Consider the following 22,545-nt stretch of genomic DNA (forward strand, 5'->3'; position numbering starts at 1 on the left):
TTAAATAGTCTCCTGGTTTTCTTTCTGTTTTTTTTTCATGTGTACAATAATACACTTGTATATAAATTAAAAAAAAATCCCAACACTTCCACTAGAATCCCCATTTATTTTATTGTTATTTTATTTTTTTGCTCACACTGTTCTGCTGGGCATAAAGACATTAGACATAATCAGAGATGGCAAAACAAGCACACAGTTCTGCTTACTTTCACATTCCTGGTCCAGAGCCCTGCAGAACCTTTGCTAGATTTCAAAATGAATACTTCTTCCCTTGGGAAAGCATGATCTAACATGTTTACCCTTTAGCTAGTTGCACCTCAACATGAAATTGACAACATTGAAACATATGGCACAGACACACACTCTCTCTCAATTCCGTGGTAAGAGAAAATACTATTCTATCTATTGGCTTGAAGCTCTTGTTCTCTGCTCTTCAAGGAAGGAGGAAGTGTTCTGTTCTTCCAACAAGCATTACTTGTGACATCTCAGAAAAGAAATGGTTTAACAGAATGTTCATCTGAATAAGAAGTGTTTTTGTGCTCTGGTATATTAGAATATGAATTTTGTGTCTTGGATCCTTATGGATAAACCAAATATGTTTTTCAACCACTGGTGACTATATTCTGTCATTCCACAGACAGACACAGACTTTATTTAAGGTCTGTTTTTTTTTCCCAAACTTACAAAAACAATATATCAGTCCAAGAATCCTCCATCCCCACCATATCTTAGGTATCCCTTCTCATAAGTACACCTATATAAAGATGCATTTAGCCAGCATAGCCAATTGTGATGACTGCTGGGAGTTTCACTTTTAAAAACTTTTGTATGAAATAGGTTTTCAGGGTACATTGTTCTTAACTCAATGTGAGCTGCCTTGGGTCCTATGGGGGGGGGGGGGGAGGAAGAGTATGAATAAAATAAAATAAAATAAAACAAAGAAACATCCTGAAGGCTGCAAAATTATCCTACATAGTCTACAGCATAGTAAAATATTCTCATATATTAATAGCCTCTTAGAAAAGAAGTTAGGCCTTTCTTTGATGCAGTTGATTAATACCTGAGGGTCAGTCTAGAGTGACTATCTGGTTAGCTTACATTTAGAAATAGTGCTCCTTTAAGTGGTAAAAGAGGTCTGTTTATTGTAGACATGATTGTCCTTAAATTGATATCTTGCGTTTTGCTTTCGTCATTGGAAGATAACCATGGTCTTAATTTGAAAGTCTGATTGTTGAAGTAGGCATTTCTGTAGAAATCCTGCTGTGAGAAAGAAAGTAAATTAACCCATTTTCCCTAGCATCTAGTTTGACCCTGAAGCTATGACTCTTCTTCATCAGCAGCTCTGTCTACTATTCTTCAAAAAGGCCAATATAAGTGTATCTCTGAGTAACAATAACTGACACATTATATTCTGTTTCAAGTTGGCTCTGTCTCCTCTGATGCAAAATTTATACAATTGGCCCTATAAAGAATCCATGGAATCAAGCATTCATAGCTTGAAAATACTCAAAAAATACATAAATTCCAAAAGATTTTTTTTCATTTTACATAAGGGACACCATTTTACTATGCCAATGTATTTAATGGGTCTTCAGCATCCACAGATTTTGGACCCAACTCCCAGTAAATACAGAACAGGACAAAACCTATGGTCATAGATTATGCCTTTTCTCTCCAACACAGGAAATTATGTACGAGCTTAAATATGAGACAGACAGACACCTGTGAATAATATACATATGAGACTTGTTGTCACATGAGCCATTATTTTAATATTTTAATATGTATTGTTTACCCAGATAAGTTAGAAGAACACTACACCCACTGAATTTTAGTGATAAAGTAGGTGCTGATAGGCTGCTACTGTTTAAAATCTTACCCATTATCTAAATATCAAGATAGTACATCTCTGGGCAGAGCATAAGGACAGGAGCTGTTTTTGTAAAACTAATACTAAAACATCTTAATATGCCTACCCTGACTGGCAAGAGAATATTTGGACGATACAGCAGAAATAGTCCAAAATTAATTTCTTATGGCATCTTATGTATAATTCAGTCCTATCAAATTTAACATAGGCCTTAGAAAACAGTGAGATTATCAGTGCATAAAAAATTGCTTACCCATATTGGTTAATTGAACCAGAAGCTTCTTCAGTCAAAATTCATGGGCAAATTCATTAATTCAGTTCAGCCAACCTTAGAGAGATTGTGGCTTATCATCTTTCCCCTATCTGAACTATTAAGAAGTCTTACTGTGTAATCTTGTGTATATCTACTCAGAAGTAAGTGGCACTGTTTTTAACAAGGGCTTGCAGCCTTATAAGTTTATGACAACATTTTTTGTGTGTAAAAAAAAAATCTTCCATTTCTTTTAAAAGGTAAGAGAGTCCTCTAGTGGTGAACAGCATGAATCTTCTTGATATGTGAGGGAAAAATGAAATTAACAGAGATTGATTTTCTTTCAGAAGAGTAAAGCAGTTTTTATGCCAAAGGGTCCCCCCCTCATTTCATCAGCATTTATACCGCTGGATGGGAAATGCAAATGAAATTAACTGAAACTGGCTAAATCTTTCAGAATAATATGGTAGTTTTAATGCCAAAGTTTCTTTTCCAGTTCATCAATATTTATACAACTGGATGCTCTACATAATATTTTGTTACATGCTTGTAGGTTTTGGCAATACAGATGCATATATTTTCTAAGCAGAACAGATAATTCATGGATTTTATTGTTCGTAAACTTTTTGGTTTTAGGAATTCTATGAAAAAATGTAACTTGTCTTAGTTAAAATCAAAAAAGAAGTCTTTTTGCCCATATTTTCTGCATAGCTGACTAGATTTTATGAAAACTCTTAATCAACTAGGCAGAAACACACCATATTAGATCAGAGTTTGGAGTAGTTCCTCTTTTTTCTGCTGCCCCCATCCTTTTGACAACTAGCAAAGTCCCCAGCCAGCAGAGCCAATGTTTATTCTACTTAAGAGTTTTCTGGGAGTTGTAGTTTAAAAAAATACCATTTCCACATTGTGCTGAGAAATAGTCAGAACATGTCAGTGATTTCTGTAGATTAGTTTTATTACCATTTAATGATGACAGGCCTATTAAAGGCATGTAGCATTTTGTCCCAAACCATCAGATTAGTTTAATTTTCTTGTTTGAATAGCAATTTATCCATGCCACATCAAAGGCAGTGACTGGAATTCTCCCCTTTAGAACTTTTCAATATATTACATGAGAGCTACTGTTTCTTTCAAAGTGGTGATCAACAAAATACATTCATGGATCTCCTTGGTTTCTGCTATCAAGACATAAATTATAGGAGGCCCCTAGATGATGACAAGTAGGTATCACTTAGGAGTTTAGCATACAACTAAATAATCCAGTTTACCTTGCCTGGTTTGAATCCTCTTCTGGGTGCAGTCAGATATTACCATATGCATTTTGCTGCCAATGCCACCTCCCACCTAAATCCCACCTGAAACTCTGGTCCCAGCCATACTCAGCTGGCCGATTTGCAAAGTTGGGAGCTTCCCAGCTTTGCAAATTGGCTGGCTGAGCTCAGATTCTAGCCAGGTTTTAAGCAGAAGTCAGCATCGGTGGAAAAAAATGTATATGATAATGTCCGGCTGCATCCCAGAAGAGGATTGAAACTGGGCAAAGTAAACCAGATTATTTAGCTGTGTGCTAAACTCCTATTAGATCAGGCCACCGAGAGCATTACAGGTTGGGAAATAACGTCTTAATAATAAGTTAATTATGTAATATTTTCTGGCATCTGTAAGGGATTTCAGTGAGGCTTCTGCATTTCCCTGCACTACTGCATGTCATTTGATAGTTGAAGAATGATACACTCATTCTATTTGCTTTATCACACTAGGGGCCAAACAGGGTTTAAACAAGAGATAAACAGGAAATGCCTGATGTTTATCACACAAAATTTCCTGTTTAACTCATTTAAATCCTGTTTGCCCCCTAGTGTGATAAAGCAGATAAAGATGGTTGTCTTCTTCCACTGAACATGCAACTTCAGATCTGATGCATATGGTGCCATGAGAGAGAAAGGAGGCAGTGGCCTACCCAGCCAAATGAACTCTGGTGATCAATATGGGTGATGGATGTCACAGCCAAATCATCATCATATGATCGAGCAATGACTCATTTTTAAACATGGGAGAGTTCCTCCCCTCCTTGCTATCCTTCCTTGTATCTTCTTATCTTCACCTTGAAAGATGAATCTAACAGGTTTCCTGGTTCAGAATGAACATCTTTTCAGAATTTAGGATTATAGTTTATCTGATTTGCTTTATACCCTGACTGTCCTCATAAGAGTTCAGGCTTATAATCATATAAAAACATATATCTCAAATCAGGAATTACTTAAGACCACAAATTTAGAAGTCACAGAATTACACTTCTAAAATCCTAAATTTAACTTCATTAATATCTGAACCCTTTTTAAAGAATAGCCAATTTTAATAGATGGTTTCAAACATTTCTTCTCTAACAGTGGCTCTTAACATCATGTTTTGTGTTTCCACTTCCAGAAGCCACAGCCAGCATGGCAAATAGTCATGATTCAGGGAGCTTCAGCCCAAAACATCTATAGCACCAAATGTGGAAAACCACTACCCCATAATATGTTATTTCTCTTGGAAGTTAAAGTCATATGCACTCTTATCTGCAAGTTAATCCTATTGAATAAAATGGGACTTCCGTATGAATAAACATACATAAGATTGAACTATCAGTAACTACTCTGAACACTAAATCTTAATTTCCATTTGGAGTGTTTTGTAACAATTTGTTGACTCCAACTTATGGTGATCCTATCCAAGGGATTTCTTGACAAGCTTTATTCAGAGGAGGTTTAATATCGTCTTCCTGTTAGGATGAAAGAGTGTGACTTGGCCAAGGTCATCCAGTAGCCATGGCTGAATTCTCTGAGACTCCTAGCCCAACACTCAAACCACTGCACTACACTGGCTCTTTCGCTTTCATTACAACACAACCAACTTTTGTTCATTTTGTGGCCTCATTTCATTGCATTGCATGCAAAATGGAAGCTTTTGAATTTTTTTGTAGAATTATAAACTAACAACAACTTAATTTTGTAACAACTATTACATTTTATACTTCCTAAAAGACTACTTTAGGATAGTGGTTACTGGTGACTTCTGTGTTGGTAGGGTGACCTCTATACCCCTAAATAGGTTCAGTATTTTCAAAGCTAGACAAAAAGTGGAATATACATATTATCCAACCAGCATAAAAGTTGCCAGCTACCACTACTCTGGTAAGTAGAACCTCTTGCATGTAAGGGTTTTTAAAAAACATTATTTAAAAAGAAATAATAACTGCCTTTATTACTATTTATTATTATTTATTTATTATTAATATTTGTATCAGTTAAATGTGTTTTATTTGATTTTAACATTTCATTGAGAAGAAAATATTAAAGTGAATGTACAATATAAACTGAATCATTGCGCATCAAACAATAGCTCCGCTAGAGAGCACCAGTCTACTTCCCTAAACTACAGCAGTCAAGCACCTTGCCCTAGGTACCTAATGAATCCCAGGATTCCTAAGGTGCAGCCATGACTGTTCAAGTGGAATCAAACTAGTATAGGGGTGCGTATGTGAAATGAGGCAATCACTGGTGTAAAAGCTCCCTAAGGTATGTCTGCCCAACTTACTTGTGCCTCCTCGGTTGTCAGGGTCACACACACACTGTATCCCACCTGATCCACCTGTGCAGTTGCCCATCGGAGTTGCAGTTTAGTCAGTGAAGTATTTGAAGACATTGGGCATGTACTACTCATCCAGTCTGGTTCTCACACCCGTCTAGTCAGGAAGGTCCATTTGGCCACCCAGTCAGAAGAAAGAGATAGACACACAAATGTATGGACCACATTATTAACTATTTAAGTGTTGTTTGCAGCAGGGCTGCATAATGTGTTTTGAAGCAGGGCTGCATAGTACCATGAATTCTGAAGTATATTTCCTCTTTATGATGTGAAAGGTGAACAAACCAGAACCCAGAAGCAAGTGAATACACTTAGCTTGTCCTTAGCCAGCATGCTCATAGGAAGCTTGTGTATGCTGATCTGCCTGTTGTGCCTTGAACCCTAAATGAGAGAGGAAATCAAGTCCAGTCCTAAAGAGTGTTGCCTTTCCCAAATGCCAAAGCATAACTCTGGAGAATCCCCATAAATGGCAGGGGCCTTGCTCAGTTAATATGTTATTTCTGGCTTAGTTGCATTTAGTATTCTTTAGTTGTGACAATTGAGGTATCCTCTCAACTCTTGTACAACTCCTGATTTCTAGTTTCGTTCTGGTGCTGCCTTGTACCCAGCCTTGACTGACACTTCCAGATTTGAAGATACTAGTCATATGAGGTTGTCTTATACAGTATTATTGATGTTTTTAGTAAGAGCAACAACAGCAGTAGTGGCAACAGTGAAATTAATTGTCACAATTGGCATTGTTGTCAGTGTGCAGAATCCAAATAGGTCATCAGTGTGCACTACAGAGTTCATGTCATAGTAACAAAGAGTAAGTTATGCCTTTTAATTCAAGCAGAGGGTGATCCAGTAGAGGAAGGTGACTGAAATGAAAGTGTAGAAATGAAAGATTTCTGTAAGGAATGAAGAGGAAAGGGCTGAGTTCGTACTGTTATGAAAAGGATGGGTTTTGAGAGGGGCTTTAGCCCCTGTTTTAAAAAGTTTGGGAGAGTAATGGGATAAAAAAGGCCAGTATTAGGGGGGAGGGCAAGGATTTAATTCTTGCTCTATTTGAACATAACCATACTGCAATTAAAAGCTTGGGGAGCAAAATGGAGCGCCCTATCAGAGCCATCCCTGGAATGAGGAAAGAGGCAGCAGCATGCAGATATCCCAAAAAGGATTCTAAGGGGAGGTCAGGGTGCAGAATAATTTATTCAAAGGAAGAGGCCTTCTAAAGGTTAAGGATGGTGGATCAGCAGAAACAAAAATCTTCTTCAGCTTTTTAAAAGGAGGTTAAGGTGCACACATAAGAAAGGACAAATGCTATCTCCACTCCACTCCACTCCTCTCCAGCTCTCCATGTGTAAACAGCAAAGTCTGATTTTGCTATTAGTCTGGACTTTTGCAGTGTGCTGTATATTGGGCTACCTTTGTACCAAGTTTGGAAATTTCAGTTAGTTCAAAACATGACAGATTACTGGGACATCCCAAAGTGATCACATTACACCAGTATTAAAATCACTCCACTGGCTGCCAATTAGTTTCTGGGGAAGGTACAAAGTGTTGGTTATTACCTTTAAAGCCCTACATGGTTTGAGTCCAGGTTATCTACAAGATCGCTTTCTCCCAGATAATCTGCCCCATACACTCAGGTCCTCTGGCAGACATTTACTCCTATCAGCCAGGACTAGGTTAACAACTGTCAGCCAGATGACTTTTTCTTCAGCCGTCCCTAGACTGTGGAATGACCTGCTGGAAGAGATTCAACAGCTGAATATGCTGTCTGAATTCAAAACAGCATTAAAGGCCAGTCTCTTCTGGCAGGTTTACCCAGATTACACTGCTCCCTCGGGTTACGAAATTAATTCGTTCCACGGCCGCTTTCGTAACCCGAAAAGCCTTCGTAAGCCAAATTGCCATAGGCGCTAATGGGGAAAAGCCGCGTTTCGTGCGAAAAAGCGCCGAAAAGCACCAAAAATTTTCTTCGTAACCCGAAAAAACATTCGTAACCCGGAACAATTATTTCCAATGGGATTTTTTCATATCCCGGAAATTTCGTAACCTGGGTATTTCGTATCCCGAGGTACCACTGTATTTTTAAATTGTGAATTTGAAAATGATGAATTTGAAAATGTAAAATTTTAAAATATATGTTGTCCTTTTAAATTATATGCATGTCCCTTTAAACTGATGTGTATTTTAATTGATATGTTTTAACTGATATGATGTGTCTGTTAATTGTTATTTTCCTTGCTTCAATCCATGGAGAGAGGCAGGTAAGAAACAACAACAACAATAACTACTACTATTACATAGAGGCTCTCTATGTATACAGGACTCCTTGGGCAGGTGGGGAGAGTCCCTGAATGTTTAGAGAGGCTCAATCAACACAGGGCATTGTCCTCTCAAGACTATCACTCTTCATATGTGAAAAACAACAGTGGAGGTTGTCCACTGTCCACTGCACATGTTCTCATATGTTTGGGTGAATTCCCTCCACCATGCTTGAACTCATAAGTAATGTGAAGTTATGCTGGGATATTATGCAAGATGAGAGCCTATTTTACAAAGTTATGCATGAATAAAGTATGGCTATGAATGGTGTCAAGAACACAGTGTAGAGATTTAAGAAGGAGCATCAAATCTTAAGTACAGAGATTTGTGTCAGAAATCTGAATAGAGGTGATCAGCCAACAGGTGGAAGAATGGAAAACCAGACTTAAGACATTTTCAGTAACTGAACTAGAAGGACTATCTATACACCTGCCATGCTCATTGTAGTCATTGGTTTGATGTCAAAAGGTTGAACGGGACTATTTGTGAGGCTTTGTGGGGAGGGCATGCAGGTGAAGAGAAACAGCCATATTTTTGCACTGTTTGACAGAGACAAATGATATGACTTGGTGGAGCACACACAGTGAATGACCCAAAGGAGGAATGGTAACATATCAATTCCTTGTTTGCTCAGGCTGACAATGGAAGCCCTACTTAGAATTTTTTTTGCCATCTGAAGGCATACTGATGGTCCAAAAAGCAGGGTGTAGTCTTTAAACATCTTTATCCTAAGGGAAGTCTGCTAAACCAGCTTACTGTTATCACTTAAAGAGATGGTTATATTTCAAGGACTTTCCTTAAGGGTTTTGTAAATCCTGTGCCGTTCTAACCCTGTGGTCCATTCTTAACAGTGTCTTTTCTATCTGTGTACTGTGTTGATATTTTGTTATTACATTTGAGAATTGGGTTGTATTGACAGGCTTGAAATTAAGAGATGAATTTTGTCTGAACAGAGGTAGAAGTTACCAAAGCTGACAGGGCAACGGGTTTAGATCTCAGAGAGCTCTGCAAAGGCCAGGGTTTATGAAAACAGAGAACTGAGAAGTGAATTAGAGCATGCTTGACAGAAGGAGGTTAGGAATAGTTCAACCCTTCCAAGAAATGCTAGGCACACTGGGACTCTGGTCAGCTTTTCATTGGTTAATTCTTTATCCTACTATTGTTACATACCAATACAAAACATATTACATTTATTTTAATTCTGAGATGCGGCATGTACTAGAGCAGAAAGGGGCTTGACTAGCTGATGGAAAATATTTCTGATGTAGACTTTGATGTTAACAAATAATCAACACACAGAAGTGCAAACATGTAGTCCTGAAAAATAATCTTTTAGCATTGAACCATGTGGAACACAACCATTTTATAAAATCAATTCTATGTCACTTCCCTATGGAAAGGCTGAGATACTTAGTTACAAAATATTGTCTGGTTTGCTATAGCATCTCTATGCTATTTCCAGGATGTTCATGCCTGTCAGAGGTCTGAATGTGTCTATTTTGAACTTGAGATTGTGCTTTCTTCCTGCCAACCAGAAAATAACCAGGAAGACTATGTAAGGACCATGAGATAATGGTGTCAGTGGTCAAGGAATGGTGAAAGGTTGGATGGAAAAGAATCCTGGAGGCAAGGTATGAAAAATTGCATAGAGGCAATTAATTAAAAAAAAAAACCCTTCCCACATTCTTATTCCATTTTTTTCTCCCAGAAGATATTCCTGCACCACAATTTTGCACGTGAAATTTACTTGAGAATAGATGCTGCAAACAAGAAAAACCGGAAACACAGAAGTATACATGGAAGATAATGAAAAATCAGGCTAAGGGAAACAGAAACCTAAGAACATTTTAATGAAATGAAGAGGTTTTCTTTTCTTTTAAATTAGGACCCTCTAATTGTTGTACAGCAGAGAGGAAGAAAGTCCAAGCAGCTATTTGGTGTCTCCTTTCCTCAAGTCTCCTGGCATGTGTGATGTAAAGGAGAAACAGGGTCTCAACATAATGTTTAAAAAAAGGATATGTTTGTTGGAATAAAGGCTTTTTTTTTTACATCCCAAGATATCCTGGCTCGGCCATGGAAACCCGCTGGATGAGCTTGGGCAAGTCACACTCTCACAGGCTCAGAAGAAACTTGACAAGAAAACCCTGTGATAGATTCATCTTAGGGTTGCCATAAGTCAGAAATGACTTGAAAGCACACAGCAACAACAACCAACAAGATGATGATGAGAGGGTCTTCGAAACAGATACAGATTTAGCTGCCAAATGGCAAGAACCCTCAGTTCCTGAGTCTAAAGAGACAAAAGTGGGAAATCAAGCCTGTCTGAATCGGCACCCTACCCAACCTTCTCAGAGCACCCCTAGAAATAGGAACTTTCACATTGCATAGTAATAGCACCATGATTCCACTAACTGCCATGGCAACATCCTGTGGACTCCTTGGGTTTGTACTTTGGTGAGGCACAAGAACTATCTGGCTGAGAATCTGAAATATCTCTCCCTAAACTGTACATCTCTGGATTCCATGGGTTGGAACCATGGCAATTATGGTAGAATCATAGCTCTGTAATTGCATAGTCTGAAAGCTGTGGAATTCAGCAGAGGAGTGGCAGTGAAAACAGAAAAGCCTAGTTTTAATCTTGAAAGCAGCCACATCTGCATTAGGAAGGAATTTGGGAATACACAACTCCTTTGTGAGAAAAATTGTCCTTTTGGGAGCCTCAGGGTAGTGCTAATTGACTCCCAAACAAGGAAGACATTCTCTGAACTCCTTACTTTAATGAAGAAGTCAATTTAATGATAAAACTTAGCCATTTTACTAGTGCAGCAATGGCAACAGAGGCAACAGGAACCTCAGGACAACAAAAAAGTAGCCAGAGGGACCACATGCAGTCTGCAAGCCACATATTGCCCATGTGTTACATATTACTTCAAGATAAGACAACTCTGGCAAGTTTGGGGACCAGATTTATGCTTCTAGGACTCTCTATGTCCCACAGAAACTGTAAAAATGACCCCACAAAAGGTGGAGAGAGAAGAAACAAAACCAGAAGAGTCTGGAAGTCATCTTCTGATTTTGCTTTTCTGTTGAACAGTACAGGAAGGTGCTGCAACCCATTTATCAGGTGAATCAGATCTCCTGGAGCCTTCTAGAAGCAATCAAGAATATTTTCTGCCAGAAAAAAGAATGGGGTGTGTGTCAGAAGTCACAGTCTTGTGAGGCTCAATGGGACTCCAGGGCATTTTGCTTACCCCTGGCTAGCACCAAAACCAAACTGAATAATGATTTTGTTATATCATTATTTGTTCACATTTTCTTTTTAATGTATTAAAATGAATCTACCCATCATTTACAAAATAATATTTAGGATAGTTGCACACTGATTCCCCACCTGATAGTGGTGATAGCTGCTATGCCTTTAATATGCAAAAAAAGTCTAATGAACTGAGTTTTGAACAACTCATACTCAGTATTATTCTCTTTTGTTTTTGCCATTAATGACAAATGAAACAATTAACCAAGATGTAGTCAAAATTCAAAAAATGCTGTACTTAAATGCTGTGAATTTGAAATCTAGGTGCCAGATATACATTTCATCCTATCCATTAACTTCACAATGACTTCCAGACTTGGATACATTTGGTACAGCCATTAAAGGTCTCTGTATTTGTATTTTTGGAAATAAAAATACTGTGCTCTGCTTCTGAGATAGCACTAGAATTACAAGGATAGTCAATGACTGGGACAAGTGAATAGCCAGCAACGCCAAGACATTTGTTGTTCAGTTTTGGCGAGCATTACTATTTAATCTCAGCTTATGATGTTTGGAGCAGAGGTTTATGCAATGTATCTCTGTTTTAAGTCTACTGTTTCATCCCAGCTGTTCATGATTTAACATATGAATACTTTGCTCTCATCAATCAGAGATGTCACAGTATTGAAGGTCAGTAAACAGAATTTACTTTTAGATAGATTTGTGTTTGTATTTGCAGAAGGTGAAGACTCAATAAGTCTGTAATGTCCAAGTAATTAAAGAAGCTTATTTTCAAATAATACCTCCCATATAATAATATATAATAGACACATATAGAACAGATATAACGATATGTGTAACATAAGTTACCTAAATTGCAGGGGGCTCCGAGGGGCACGTACAAATTGAATTCAAATTAATTTAGCTCAATAGGGAGCAGTGATAGGACTAGGGTCACAGCCTATGTTTACTGGTCCCAAAAAACTAGAACTCCAGAGTACTAAGTACAACCCAGTCTTATTTGAACAACATGAGGGATGTCAACATTGACAAAGTATTTACACACACACATACACATGGACTAATATATAAAAGGTATTAGATATAAGATATAAAAGATATTAGTGGATAGCAAATAAAAGAATTGCAATGGGCGGTTACAGAAGCCAGTCTCCAATCTGAGGAACAGACACAGTGTGGACTGGACTCAGATCACAACCTGGGACCGAATTTGGCTAGCAACTCAGGGGTTTCATCTGGAATTTACACAGAAGGGCAGGGAAATTGTCATTAGTGACTTGTAAGGGCACACTTTATTACTAGCACCTTCAAACATGCTCCTTTTCTCCTTTTAAAGTTGCTTCCATCCAGCCTGGCACATTTTCCTAGAAGGAAAATTTGTTGTTAACTGCCCTCGAGTCGATCTTGTCTCACGTTGACCCTATGAATAAGACTACTCCAAGATCCACTGTCCTCCACTGCTCTGCTCAGGTCCTGGCATGCTTGGGCTCATGGCGTCTCTGATTTAAGTCCACCCACCTCACATGTGGTCTCCATCTCTTTCTGCCTTCTATTTTTCCTAGCATTATTATCTTTTCTAATGATTTGTGCCTTCTCAGAATGTGGCCAAAATATGGCAGCCTGAATTTACTTATCCTGGTTTCCAGGGAGAGTTCATTCAGGCTTGATATGTTCAAGAACCATTTGTTTGTTTCCTTGGTCGTTCACAGTATCCTCAACATTCTTCTCCAGCATCACATCTCAAATGAGTCTATTTTTTTTTTCTTATCTACCTTCTTCACTCTCCAGCACTCACATCCATACATGGTGCTGGGAGAATACAATGGCTAGGACAATCCTTACCTGTGTTAAGAGTTGTCTCTTTGCTCTTAAGGATTTTATCCAGTTCTTTCATAGCTGCCCTTCCCAATTCTAGCCCTCTTCTAATATCTTGACTGCAGTTTCCATTCTGAATAATGTGTCATCCGAGGTATAGGAACTCTTTGACTATTTGCATTTTCTCGTTATCAAAGGATTCATTCTTGTAGATCTTTCATGGTCATTACTTTTATTTTCTTAATGTTCATCATCATGTCTATCTTGGCACTTTCCTCCTTGACCCACTTCAATAATTGCTCCAAGTCTGTGTTGGTTTCTGCTAGCAGTACTGTGTCTGCTAGTAGTAGTGAGCCTTCTAACATTTTAGAAGGATTACAATGCCCATAAAGCAATTGTTGCCTGGGAATGGTAGGAGTCCAAGACATTTGGAAACCATCCACTTGGAAAATGAGGTCCTAAACAATGGTATCTCATCTTACAATCTGCTCTGTTCTCTCACTAATTTGTATGTCCCTCCCTCATCAATATGTTTCTTCACATTTCAAATACTTCACACATACGTTAATAAGAAGTTACATTAAAAATTAAGGAATGACTTGTTTCAGAGTGTAGTAGAAAATGACTCGCTAAAAAATGAAAAGAAATATTCAGTTTTCCATGGTTGCATCATTCTCAATCAGAAATGCTTGTATGCAAAAACATTGCATTCATTTTAAGGTAAGGTATAGGGGATTGGGATATAAGGATCTAGTCTGATGCTGAAATTTATTCTCAAGGATGGCTGTGACATCAGTTGATGACAACAGCCGTCTTCCCATAATGAGATTAAGACAGACACTTTCTTCCCACAATCCTATTACATACTTTTTGCCAGAAAATGAAACTCCACTTTAAACACACCTTTTACCTCCTTGAACAGGAGGCAGAAACACCCTGCAGAGACATGTATAACTGAACTTTGATTTGTGATCATAGTGAAATCTGTTTATCACCAATTAAAACATGGGAACCAAAAGACTACACTTTCTCACACACATCTATTCACTACTGTTCTCTCAGTTTTCCTCTCAAAGTAACACTATCAGATGTAAGAACTGAGCAGCCAATTAACAAGGAAATTAGTTTCACTGCAAAGCACTCTCTCTCTCTCTCTCTCTCTCTCTCTCTCTCTCAGTAAACAGGATATTTAAGAAATTGGGTACTATTCAGAGAATGCTAGGGATGTAATTCTTCACTAAGTTTCTTCTTGAAGGAAGCAACAAGTAAATGTAGCAATTTCCTTCCTGCTGCAAGAAAATCTTTAAAAAACAAGTTTCTGAAGCCTATTCGTGACTAATTGTGTGCAAAATTCACACATGATTATTTTGAACTGAAGGCAACATATTCTGTACAGAAAACTATATTCTTGCATATTATAGTGTGCCAGTGCCATATGTGGCTTTAATCTTATGTGGAAAGTTAAACTGCGGGAGATATAATAGTCTGTGCTACCATGGAGCTCATGCGGGAGCACACCCCCATTAAAACAAATGGGGTTGAGCATACATGTTTTTCCCCATATGCGGGGGTGGTGGTGGTGGTGGAATAGATCCCCGCATATGGGGAGGGCCCACTGTATTTTATGCACAGAAAATACAAAACAACTATGTGTAATTTTTACATAGAATAAGTCTCTAATGGAGCTGATTCCTTTGTCTTGACACTGGAAAATCATGGTGGTTTTTTTTTTTTTTTGCAGTTTTTAAATTTTATTAGAAATCTATCATTCACAATATATACAGAATGCATTGCCTTTACAGGTTGTCATTGCTCATTGTGTTTCACATTGATTAATTCATCTATCTGTATATCTCACATATTTCGAATGAAGACATAATATACAGTCAACAAAGTTTTTCGTTTCCTTGATTAATCAGATCTTGTAAAATTTTACAGTTTATATTTCTATGAAATATAATGTGTTCCTTAAATCATTAGATCTTTTTGAATACAAAATGTATTTTCCCAAAATTGTAGTACAGTCATCACTTCCCTTACACTGGGGATCCGTTCCGGAAACACTCCCCCTGCGTAAGGGAAAAAACACAGATGGTCAAGCCCCATTCAAATGAATGAGGCTGGTACCCAGGGTGGCGTGGCGGTGGCGCATGCCCTGGGAGTGCACGCCATTGTTTTCTTCTGGTGCGCGTCTCCCTTCTTTCTGGCGTGGCTACCAGCATATGCCGTAAGCCACGTAAAATGCACCCACGTATAATGTGGGGGCACTGTACTGGAAACCATTCCTCATTTAGTTTGTCTTTACACTTATTGTTGATCAGGAATGTGTGTCCATTTCTCTTAATTCTTGTAATTTTAGTGTCCATTCCTCTACAGTTGGTAAATCACTGTTTTTCCAGTAATTAACTATGACCAATCTTGCTGCTATCACTATGTACAATAATACCCCCAGTATATATTTTCTATTTATTTTTTGAAAACAGATGTTATATTTAGTAGCTAAAATTCTGGTAACATTTCAAATTGTATCTTAAATATTTTTTGAATAATTAAATGTAGGAAAATCATGTTTTATACCATTTTTGAGCATTTTTGAATCGTCAGCTCTCCTTATCCATGGACTTTTTATCCATGCATTTAAATATCTATGGCTTGAAAATACTTTAAAAATAAACTAATTCCCATAGACAAACCTTGATTTTGCCCTTTTATACAAGGGACACCATTTTATTTAATGGGACATAATCATCCATGTATTTTGGTATCCATGGGGGGAGGCCCTGGAACCAAACCCCAGTGGATACCAAGGGCTCACTGTTACACTAATATTGAAACATTCTCATTCTAATTGTAATCATATTTGAGAAGAAGCAAAATTTCACTCTTGACATATGAGTATTTATCATGTATTTGGTTGTGGTTGTTCTAGCTGTTTTATCTGTAAAGCAACAGCAGGATGGGAGATGTCATGGAGTAGTCTAACCTTGTGCCAAAAAGAGAGTATACAGTCCTTTGCAATAGTGCCTCTACTCCCTGCTTCAGCAACTCTTCTGCTGCCACCAGGTGGATATTTTTACTTTTTCCCTTGTTTCCACCAAAAGCCCCAGGACTCTTATTCTGCAAATGAATCCCCCTTTTTGTAGAGTGGTAAGGTTTCAGCCAAGGATGGGGCAACCAATAACTACAGGCTACTGCAATAATAATGTTTTAAAGAGGTTTATTAGTCTAATAAAAACAACAACAACATGTTTATTTTAAAGAGTTCAGAATAATAATAAAATTGTTTAAAAACAAAATGAAACAATGTTTCAGTTTATATTAGAGCCGAAGCAAGCAATAGGAAAACAAATAAAAAATAATCAGATTTCTTCAACTGTGAGGAATTGTGGAAGGCTAGAGGGCTGCCTTAGCCCCTTAGGAGACCTTGGAGGGCTACACTTGCTCCTGCAAAATAAATATAAGAATATAACAGAATGGAGTAGAACGGATGCCCCCAGATGCCTCAGTGACTATGGGGACATTTTCACCGTGTTTTAGATTTTAAAGGTTTCTCCTGGCCTACACTGGCTTAGAGGGCCCACAAAACATGGTGGAAATAAACCCAGTGGACAATCTGGAGTATTTGGGGACAAAAATATTTTTTTGAAAATTCTTGCAAAAATTATTTTGGATGGGGGGGGCACAAGAGACTTCAAAAATGGTAGAAATACTCTCCACACCCCCTAGAATACGCAGGGAGGCATTCTGGAACAAAGAAAAAGGGAAGTGTCCACATGGATGTTGAAGTCCTCCAGTACAACATGGTAAGGATACTTCGACACTGCCTCTGAGACTCAGTTAATTGAGCCCAAGAGACTGTTAATCAGTGGAATGGGTGGTACAACAACTGAATTCCTATTCTGTCCTGGCTACTCATCTTCAAAAACACATACTTGAACCCAGCAGTTTATGGGACAGGTGTTGATGGAATCCTTGTAGACCACTGCCACTCTGCCTTTCTGACTCTCAGGCCTCACCTGATGCTGTACAGAAAACCAAGGTGGACAGACCTGGGAAAGATAACCTGCCTCTCTACCAGCTCAATCCAGCCAAGACTCTGTAATATAAGCCGGGTCATCATGGTCATTCACGATCAAGTCCTGGATCAGAGATGTTTTTTCATTTATCAATCTGGCATTGAGAAGCAGTTTTTTCAGCCCAGGGTATTCAGATTATCTGAAAAAGGATACACCTTGCAGATAACTAATATCCTATGGTTGTCCTTTCTACCAATATACACTTGACCCTTCTTATACACAGATTTTTTATATACGGATTCAAGCATCCACAGTTTGAAAATGTTCAATAAAAGTATAAATTTCAAATATCAAACCTTGATTTTCCATTTTTTTAAAATAAGGGATACCATTTTGCTATTTCATTATATTTAATGGGCCTTGGGTATCCATGGATTTTGTTATCCACAGAGGATATTGGAACCAAATCCCAGCATATAACAAGTGTCCACTGTCTCCCTTTGCCGTATCTGCCCCTGGCCATTACTTTTGTGACGGCTGCTCCCTGGGCTACTTCCCCTTTCATGCCTTCCCTATTGCTGGCAGAAAAAGCAAAAAAAAAAAGTGAACAAACCCAATACACTGTCCCTTGTCCTAAGAGGTGACTCCCCTTTGGTGTCTTCCCCTTTGGCAGCAACCCTGGCAATGGCAGCTTGCCAGAGCAGACACACAGCTTTTATTTCTTTCCCAACCGGACAGGTGGTCCTAATTGACTATACAGCCAGTAACTGGTTTAGTGCCTGCAGCTTGGATCAGGAGGGAACAGTATAGATCAGGCAGCAATCCACCAGGAGTGGCTAACAGCAACAGAAGGCAGACAGGCAGGAGACTTCTTTCCTGGGATGGTGGGGCTGGATTGTTGTTCTTCTCCTTTCCACATGCTGTCAGATTTTCATTTTTTTCCTTCTGATTTTTAGGAAATGCATCCGTTTCTGTCAGTCCTTGGTCAAAACTACAGATATAATTTATTCAGGCTTATCACGAAAGACTACCATTCATTGTAGTTTGGCATGGCACCAGAGCTCTCTAACAGACCAGGATGAATACCTCACAAAACTACAAATTCCAGGATTCTAAGGATGGAGCCATAATAGTGAAAGTGCTTTCAAAGTACTTTATTTCTGCAGTGTGGAAGAACTGTCAGACTTGAACTGTACAGTCCTTCAAACAGGACACTTTTAAAGGAACATTGTCCTTTGACAACCCTGCAAATGGAGAATATTAAAAAAGGATATATGGGACCCTAGAGGAGGGAGAACCTCCCCCCCTTCTTTTTTTTCAGCAGCCAAGATGGGGCCACCAATGATTGTCACTATTCCAGATGGGTCATTTCCATCCACTGACACAACCTTTCTCTAGCTGGGACCTGGGAATCATTGGCCCTCCAAATGTAGTTGAACTGTAACTTCAGCTGCCCTAGCCTGCATTAACTATGGTACAGAAAACTGGGAGTTGCATTTGAGCAACATCTGGAGAGCTGGATAATTTTCATCCTGCAGAGATGGAAAGAGGATGATGAGGTAGTTATGCCACTTCTGCCTTGTCAGATATCTTGGCTCAGGGAGCAACATGAGGATTGGGCTTGTTAGACTCACAAGGGAGAGTACATATGAAGGAGTGAGAGGATGAGATGGTCATTCCTTCAGTAAACAATATCTTCCCCAACTTCAGGAAGTAGAAGAGGCAGCTTCTGAAGAGAAGGGGCTCTTGTGGAAGTCTGCCTGTCCCTGCACTCAACTTTCCAGTCTTTAATGTGGAGCAAACAGAGAAGAGTTGGCTGATCAGTTATTCTGTCTTCAAAACAAAAGACAGAGCGTTAAGCAAGCATTTTCATTCCCACCCACCCCTACTCTTCAGCTGGTGCTGACAGGTGTTCAAAATAGCAATAAGGGATAGTTGAAATTCATGACAGGCAGGTTTGACAATCAGAAAGTAGCTGTCCAATTTGTGTTCTACCTAAATGCAAAAAGGCAGTATTCATCTGAGTTAAGCTAGTCATGCAGTTCTAGCAAAATTATTACATTACCCATGTTCATAAATTACATGATGGACACATCTCTGTCTTTGTGAAGGACTCTCACCCCCCCCCAAAATACGGTGATTTTGTGACCTCTTGTTCAGTCTGTATAAAAAGAAAAAAAACTTTCCATCCCTGGAACAGGGGGCAATAAGAGACATCTGCCAGCCCTGCAAATCTATTACACTTATATCCCATTTTTCTTCCAAAATGTAATCCCTCCCCCCACAAAAAACAATTTGGAAAAATCACTGGTATTCAAGCCCCATTTGCTTGAACAGTGGCACACTCCCCTTTTTGTGCCCCTCTGCGAATGGGCAAAGGATGGAGATTCAAAGTACGTGAAAACAGAGGGGTGAATATACTAATATTTCTCCTTAGTATGTCAGGGTACATAATTCTCCCTGGTATGTTGCTGCTGTTATTGTTGTTGTTGTTCTTATTACTATTCTCCCCAGAATATAACAACAACAACATTTCGAGGAGAATTGCATATTCTGATATACAGGGAATAATAACAATGATAATAATAATAATCTTCCTGGCATGTCAGGGAATGTAACTCACCCTGGTATGTTGTTGTTATTATTACTATTATTCTTCTCCCTGGTATATAACACCAATAACTACTATTAGTACTACTACTACTTATCAGTGAGAATTACATACCCTGACATATGATGAAAACAACAACCAACAACAATCTCCCTGGCATGTCAGGCTCTATCATTCTCCCTGGTATGTTGTTGTTGTTATTATTATTATTATTATTATTCTCCCTGACATAGAACTACGGGGAGAATTGTACCCTGACATAGGATGAAAATAATAATAATAACAAGAACAATCATATGTCAGGATATGCCATTCTCCCCTGTGTGTAATACTGCTACTACTACTACTACTACTACTACTACTACTACTAATAGACAGTATTCTCTCCTCCCCAGCATGCCAGGGCCCAGCACTGAAAGCGTCCTGTTGGGTATCAAGAGTGCTTTCCTTCCTTCTTTCTTTTCCTTCCTTCCTCCTTTCTTTTCATTTCCTTTCCCATTCCTGCTTTTCTCCTTTCCTGTCCTTCCCTTCCTTGCTCTTTTCCTTCCTTCCTTCCCTCCTACTTTCCTCCCTCCCTCCCTCCTCCCCTTTCTTTCTTTCTCTCTTTATTCCCTTCCTTCCTTCCCTCCCTTTTTCTTTCTTTTCTTCCCTCCCTCCCTTCCTTCTTTCCTTCCCTCCCTCCCTCCCTTCCTTCTTACCTCCTTCCTTCTTTTTCTTCCCTCCCCTTCCCTTCCCTCTTCGGAGAGGCCTGCTGTGGGCCGCTTACCTGGGATCCAGCCAGCCCTTGAGTCCCAGCAGGGAACCGGGGAGCAGTGCTTTCCCTGAAGGCAGAGGGGAGGCCTGGCCCTGAGTCAGGGAAGGCAGGAGGAGGAGGAGGAGCCGCATTCCAGGGCCGGGCAGGTTTGGTTGAGGCGGGCGGGCGGGAGGGCGGTGCCGGCGTGGGCCAGTGAGAGAGAGCCAGAGAGCCAGGCCCGGAGGAGAGCGAGGCCTCCTCTTCTTCTTCCTCCTCCTGGGGCTCCCGTGGCCTCCTCTGCTGCCTTTCCCGACCGAGGCCGAAGGATGACGGTGGAGCAGAATGTGCTGCAGCAGAGCAGCTCCCAGAAGGTAAGGCCAAGCAGAGGGGCCCAGGAGCCCGCTCCCCTCGGGCCCAGGCCTGGCTCTCCCCAGCTCAGCCAGCAGCCCTCCCTCCGTCACCTTTGCAGGGAGACACAACACACAACACACAAGCCGTGGAGGGGAGGGGGGCTGCCTGGAGCCCCTCTCCCTGCTCCCAGGGGCCTCCAGGCGCCTCCTCCTCCTCCTCCTCCTTTCCCAGGACCTGCCCTCCATTTCAGCCCTTTTCTGCCCAGGAGGGGTTCCAAAGTGTCCTCCATTTTGAGCAGGGCTAAGAAGCAGGGGTCTCTATTTCTGGCACAGTTCTGAGCTTTTAGTTTCTGTCCAGGAGGAATTCCAAAAGGTCCTACATTTGGAGCATGACCAAGAAACATGGGTTTATATTTATGTTAACGTTTTTGGCTTTTATTTGGTCATTCCTACATTATTTTTGAGCGTCCTCCATTTCGAGGCGCCCTGTCCTCCTTTGTGGTTGGGGCACCCGGTCGCCCTGTCCTCCATTTCAGCCTTTTCTGTCCGGGAGGAATTCCAAAATAGTCTTCTACTGCTGGAAAAGGACTAATATTTCTGGCAGTGTTTTTAACTTTTCTCGTCCTACACTGTCCATGAGTGTCCTCTATTTTGTGGCCTAGTCCTCTTTTTTATTGGTGGGGACACTTGATCATCCTATTGCCAGGGAGCTGTCCTCCATTTCAGCCTTTTCTGTCCGGGAGGAATTCCAAAAGGCCCTCCATTTGGAGCATGGCTAAGGAGCATCGTTCTGTGAGGCTTTTGAGCTCTTTCTTTGGTCATGTCCTCCATTTTATTCTTGCATGTTTTCCATTTTGAGGAGCCTTGTCCTCTTTTTTTTTGGTTGGGACATCTAGTCATCCTATTTTCGGGAGCTATCCTCCCATTTCAGCTTTTTCTGTCCAGGAGGAGTTCCAAAAAGGTCATCCATCTGGAGCATGACTCTGAAGCATGGACTTATATTCCTATCCATGCTTTGAGCTTTATCTTTGGTCATGCCCTCCATATTTTTCCCCCTTGTGTCGGTTCTTCTAGATGCTCTTCAGCCAGTTCTGTGATAAAGCACAATAACATAATACAGTAATAATAGGATTTATTTATATCCCACCCCTCTGAGGCGGCTTTTTTGGTGAACTAAATGGTGTAAGCAGGTTGTTGTGGGACTTCCAAGTCGTTGCCGACCTATGGTGACATTAATGCAAACCTGTCTTAGGGGTCTCTTGGCAGGTTTCTTGAGAGGGGGGTTGCCACTGCCATCATCTGAGGCTGAGAGAGTGTGACATGCTCAAGGGCACCCAGCGGATTTTCATGGCTGAGCTGAGAACTGAACCCTGGTCCCCAGAGTCATAGTCCAACACTCAAAACCACAATGATTCCCACACTTTGGTCCTCGAGATATTTAGGACTTCCCTGACTGTTGGCCAAGCTGGATGGGGCTTCTGGGAGCTGAAGTCCAAAACACCTGGAGGACCAGAGTTTGGGCATCAGTGCACTACACTATGCTGTAAGGAGGTTACCTCTTAAAATGGGTTCCAGTGCAGCTGGTAGAAAGGTATAGAAGAAATCAAACGTTTGTTTTCTGGAAAGCGATGAGCCTGAAAACGAACCATGCTGCTGCTTTTTCCTCTCATCCCCATAAGGAAG

At 40.0% G+C, this 22,545-nt stretch overlaps 1 protein-coding gene across 4 annotated transcripts in view; it reads left to right on the plus strand.

The window, feature by feature from the left end:
* The first annotated feature begins 20,723 nt into the window (after positions 1-20,723).
* Positions 20,724-22,545, plus strand: part of USP25 (ubiquitin specific peptidase 25) — an 87,512-nt gene continuing 85,690 nt past the window's right edge. For 3 of the 4 annotated variants that reach the window (XM_042456911.1, XM_042456912.1, XM_042456913.1), the window contains exon 1: positions 20,724-20,883. In XM_042456911.1, the coding sequence (XP_042312845.1) occupies positions 20,839-20,883 (45 nt within the window). In that variant the 5' untranslated portion in view covers positions 20,724-20,838. The remainder of the gene's footprint in view (positions 20,884-22,545) is intronic. The other variant, XM_042456914.1, reaches the window with a different exon arrangement.

The sequence above is a fragment of the Sceloporus undulatus genome, chromosome 3 (assembly GCF_019175285.1).
Source record: "Sceloporus undulatus isolate JIND9_A2432 ecotype Alabama chromosome 3, SceUnd_v1.1, whole genome shotgun sequence".
Classification (NCBI taxonomy): Eukaryota; Metazoa; Chordata; class Lepidosauria; order Squamata; family Phrynosomatidae; genus Sceloporus; species Sceloporus undulatus.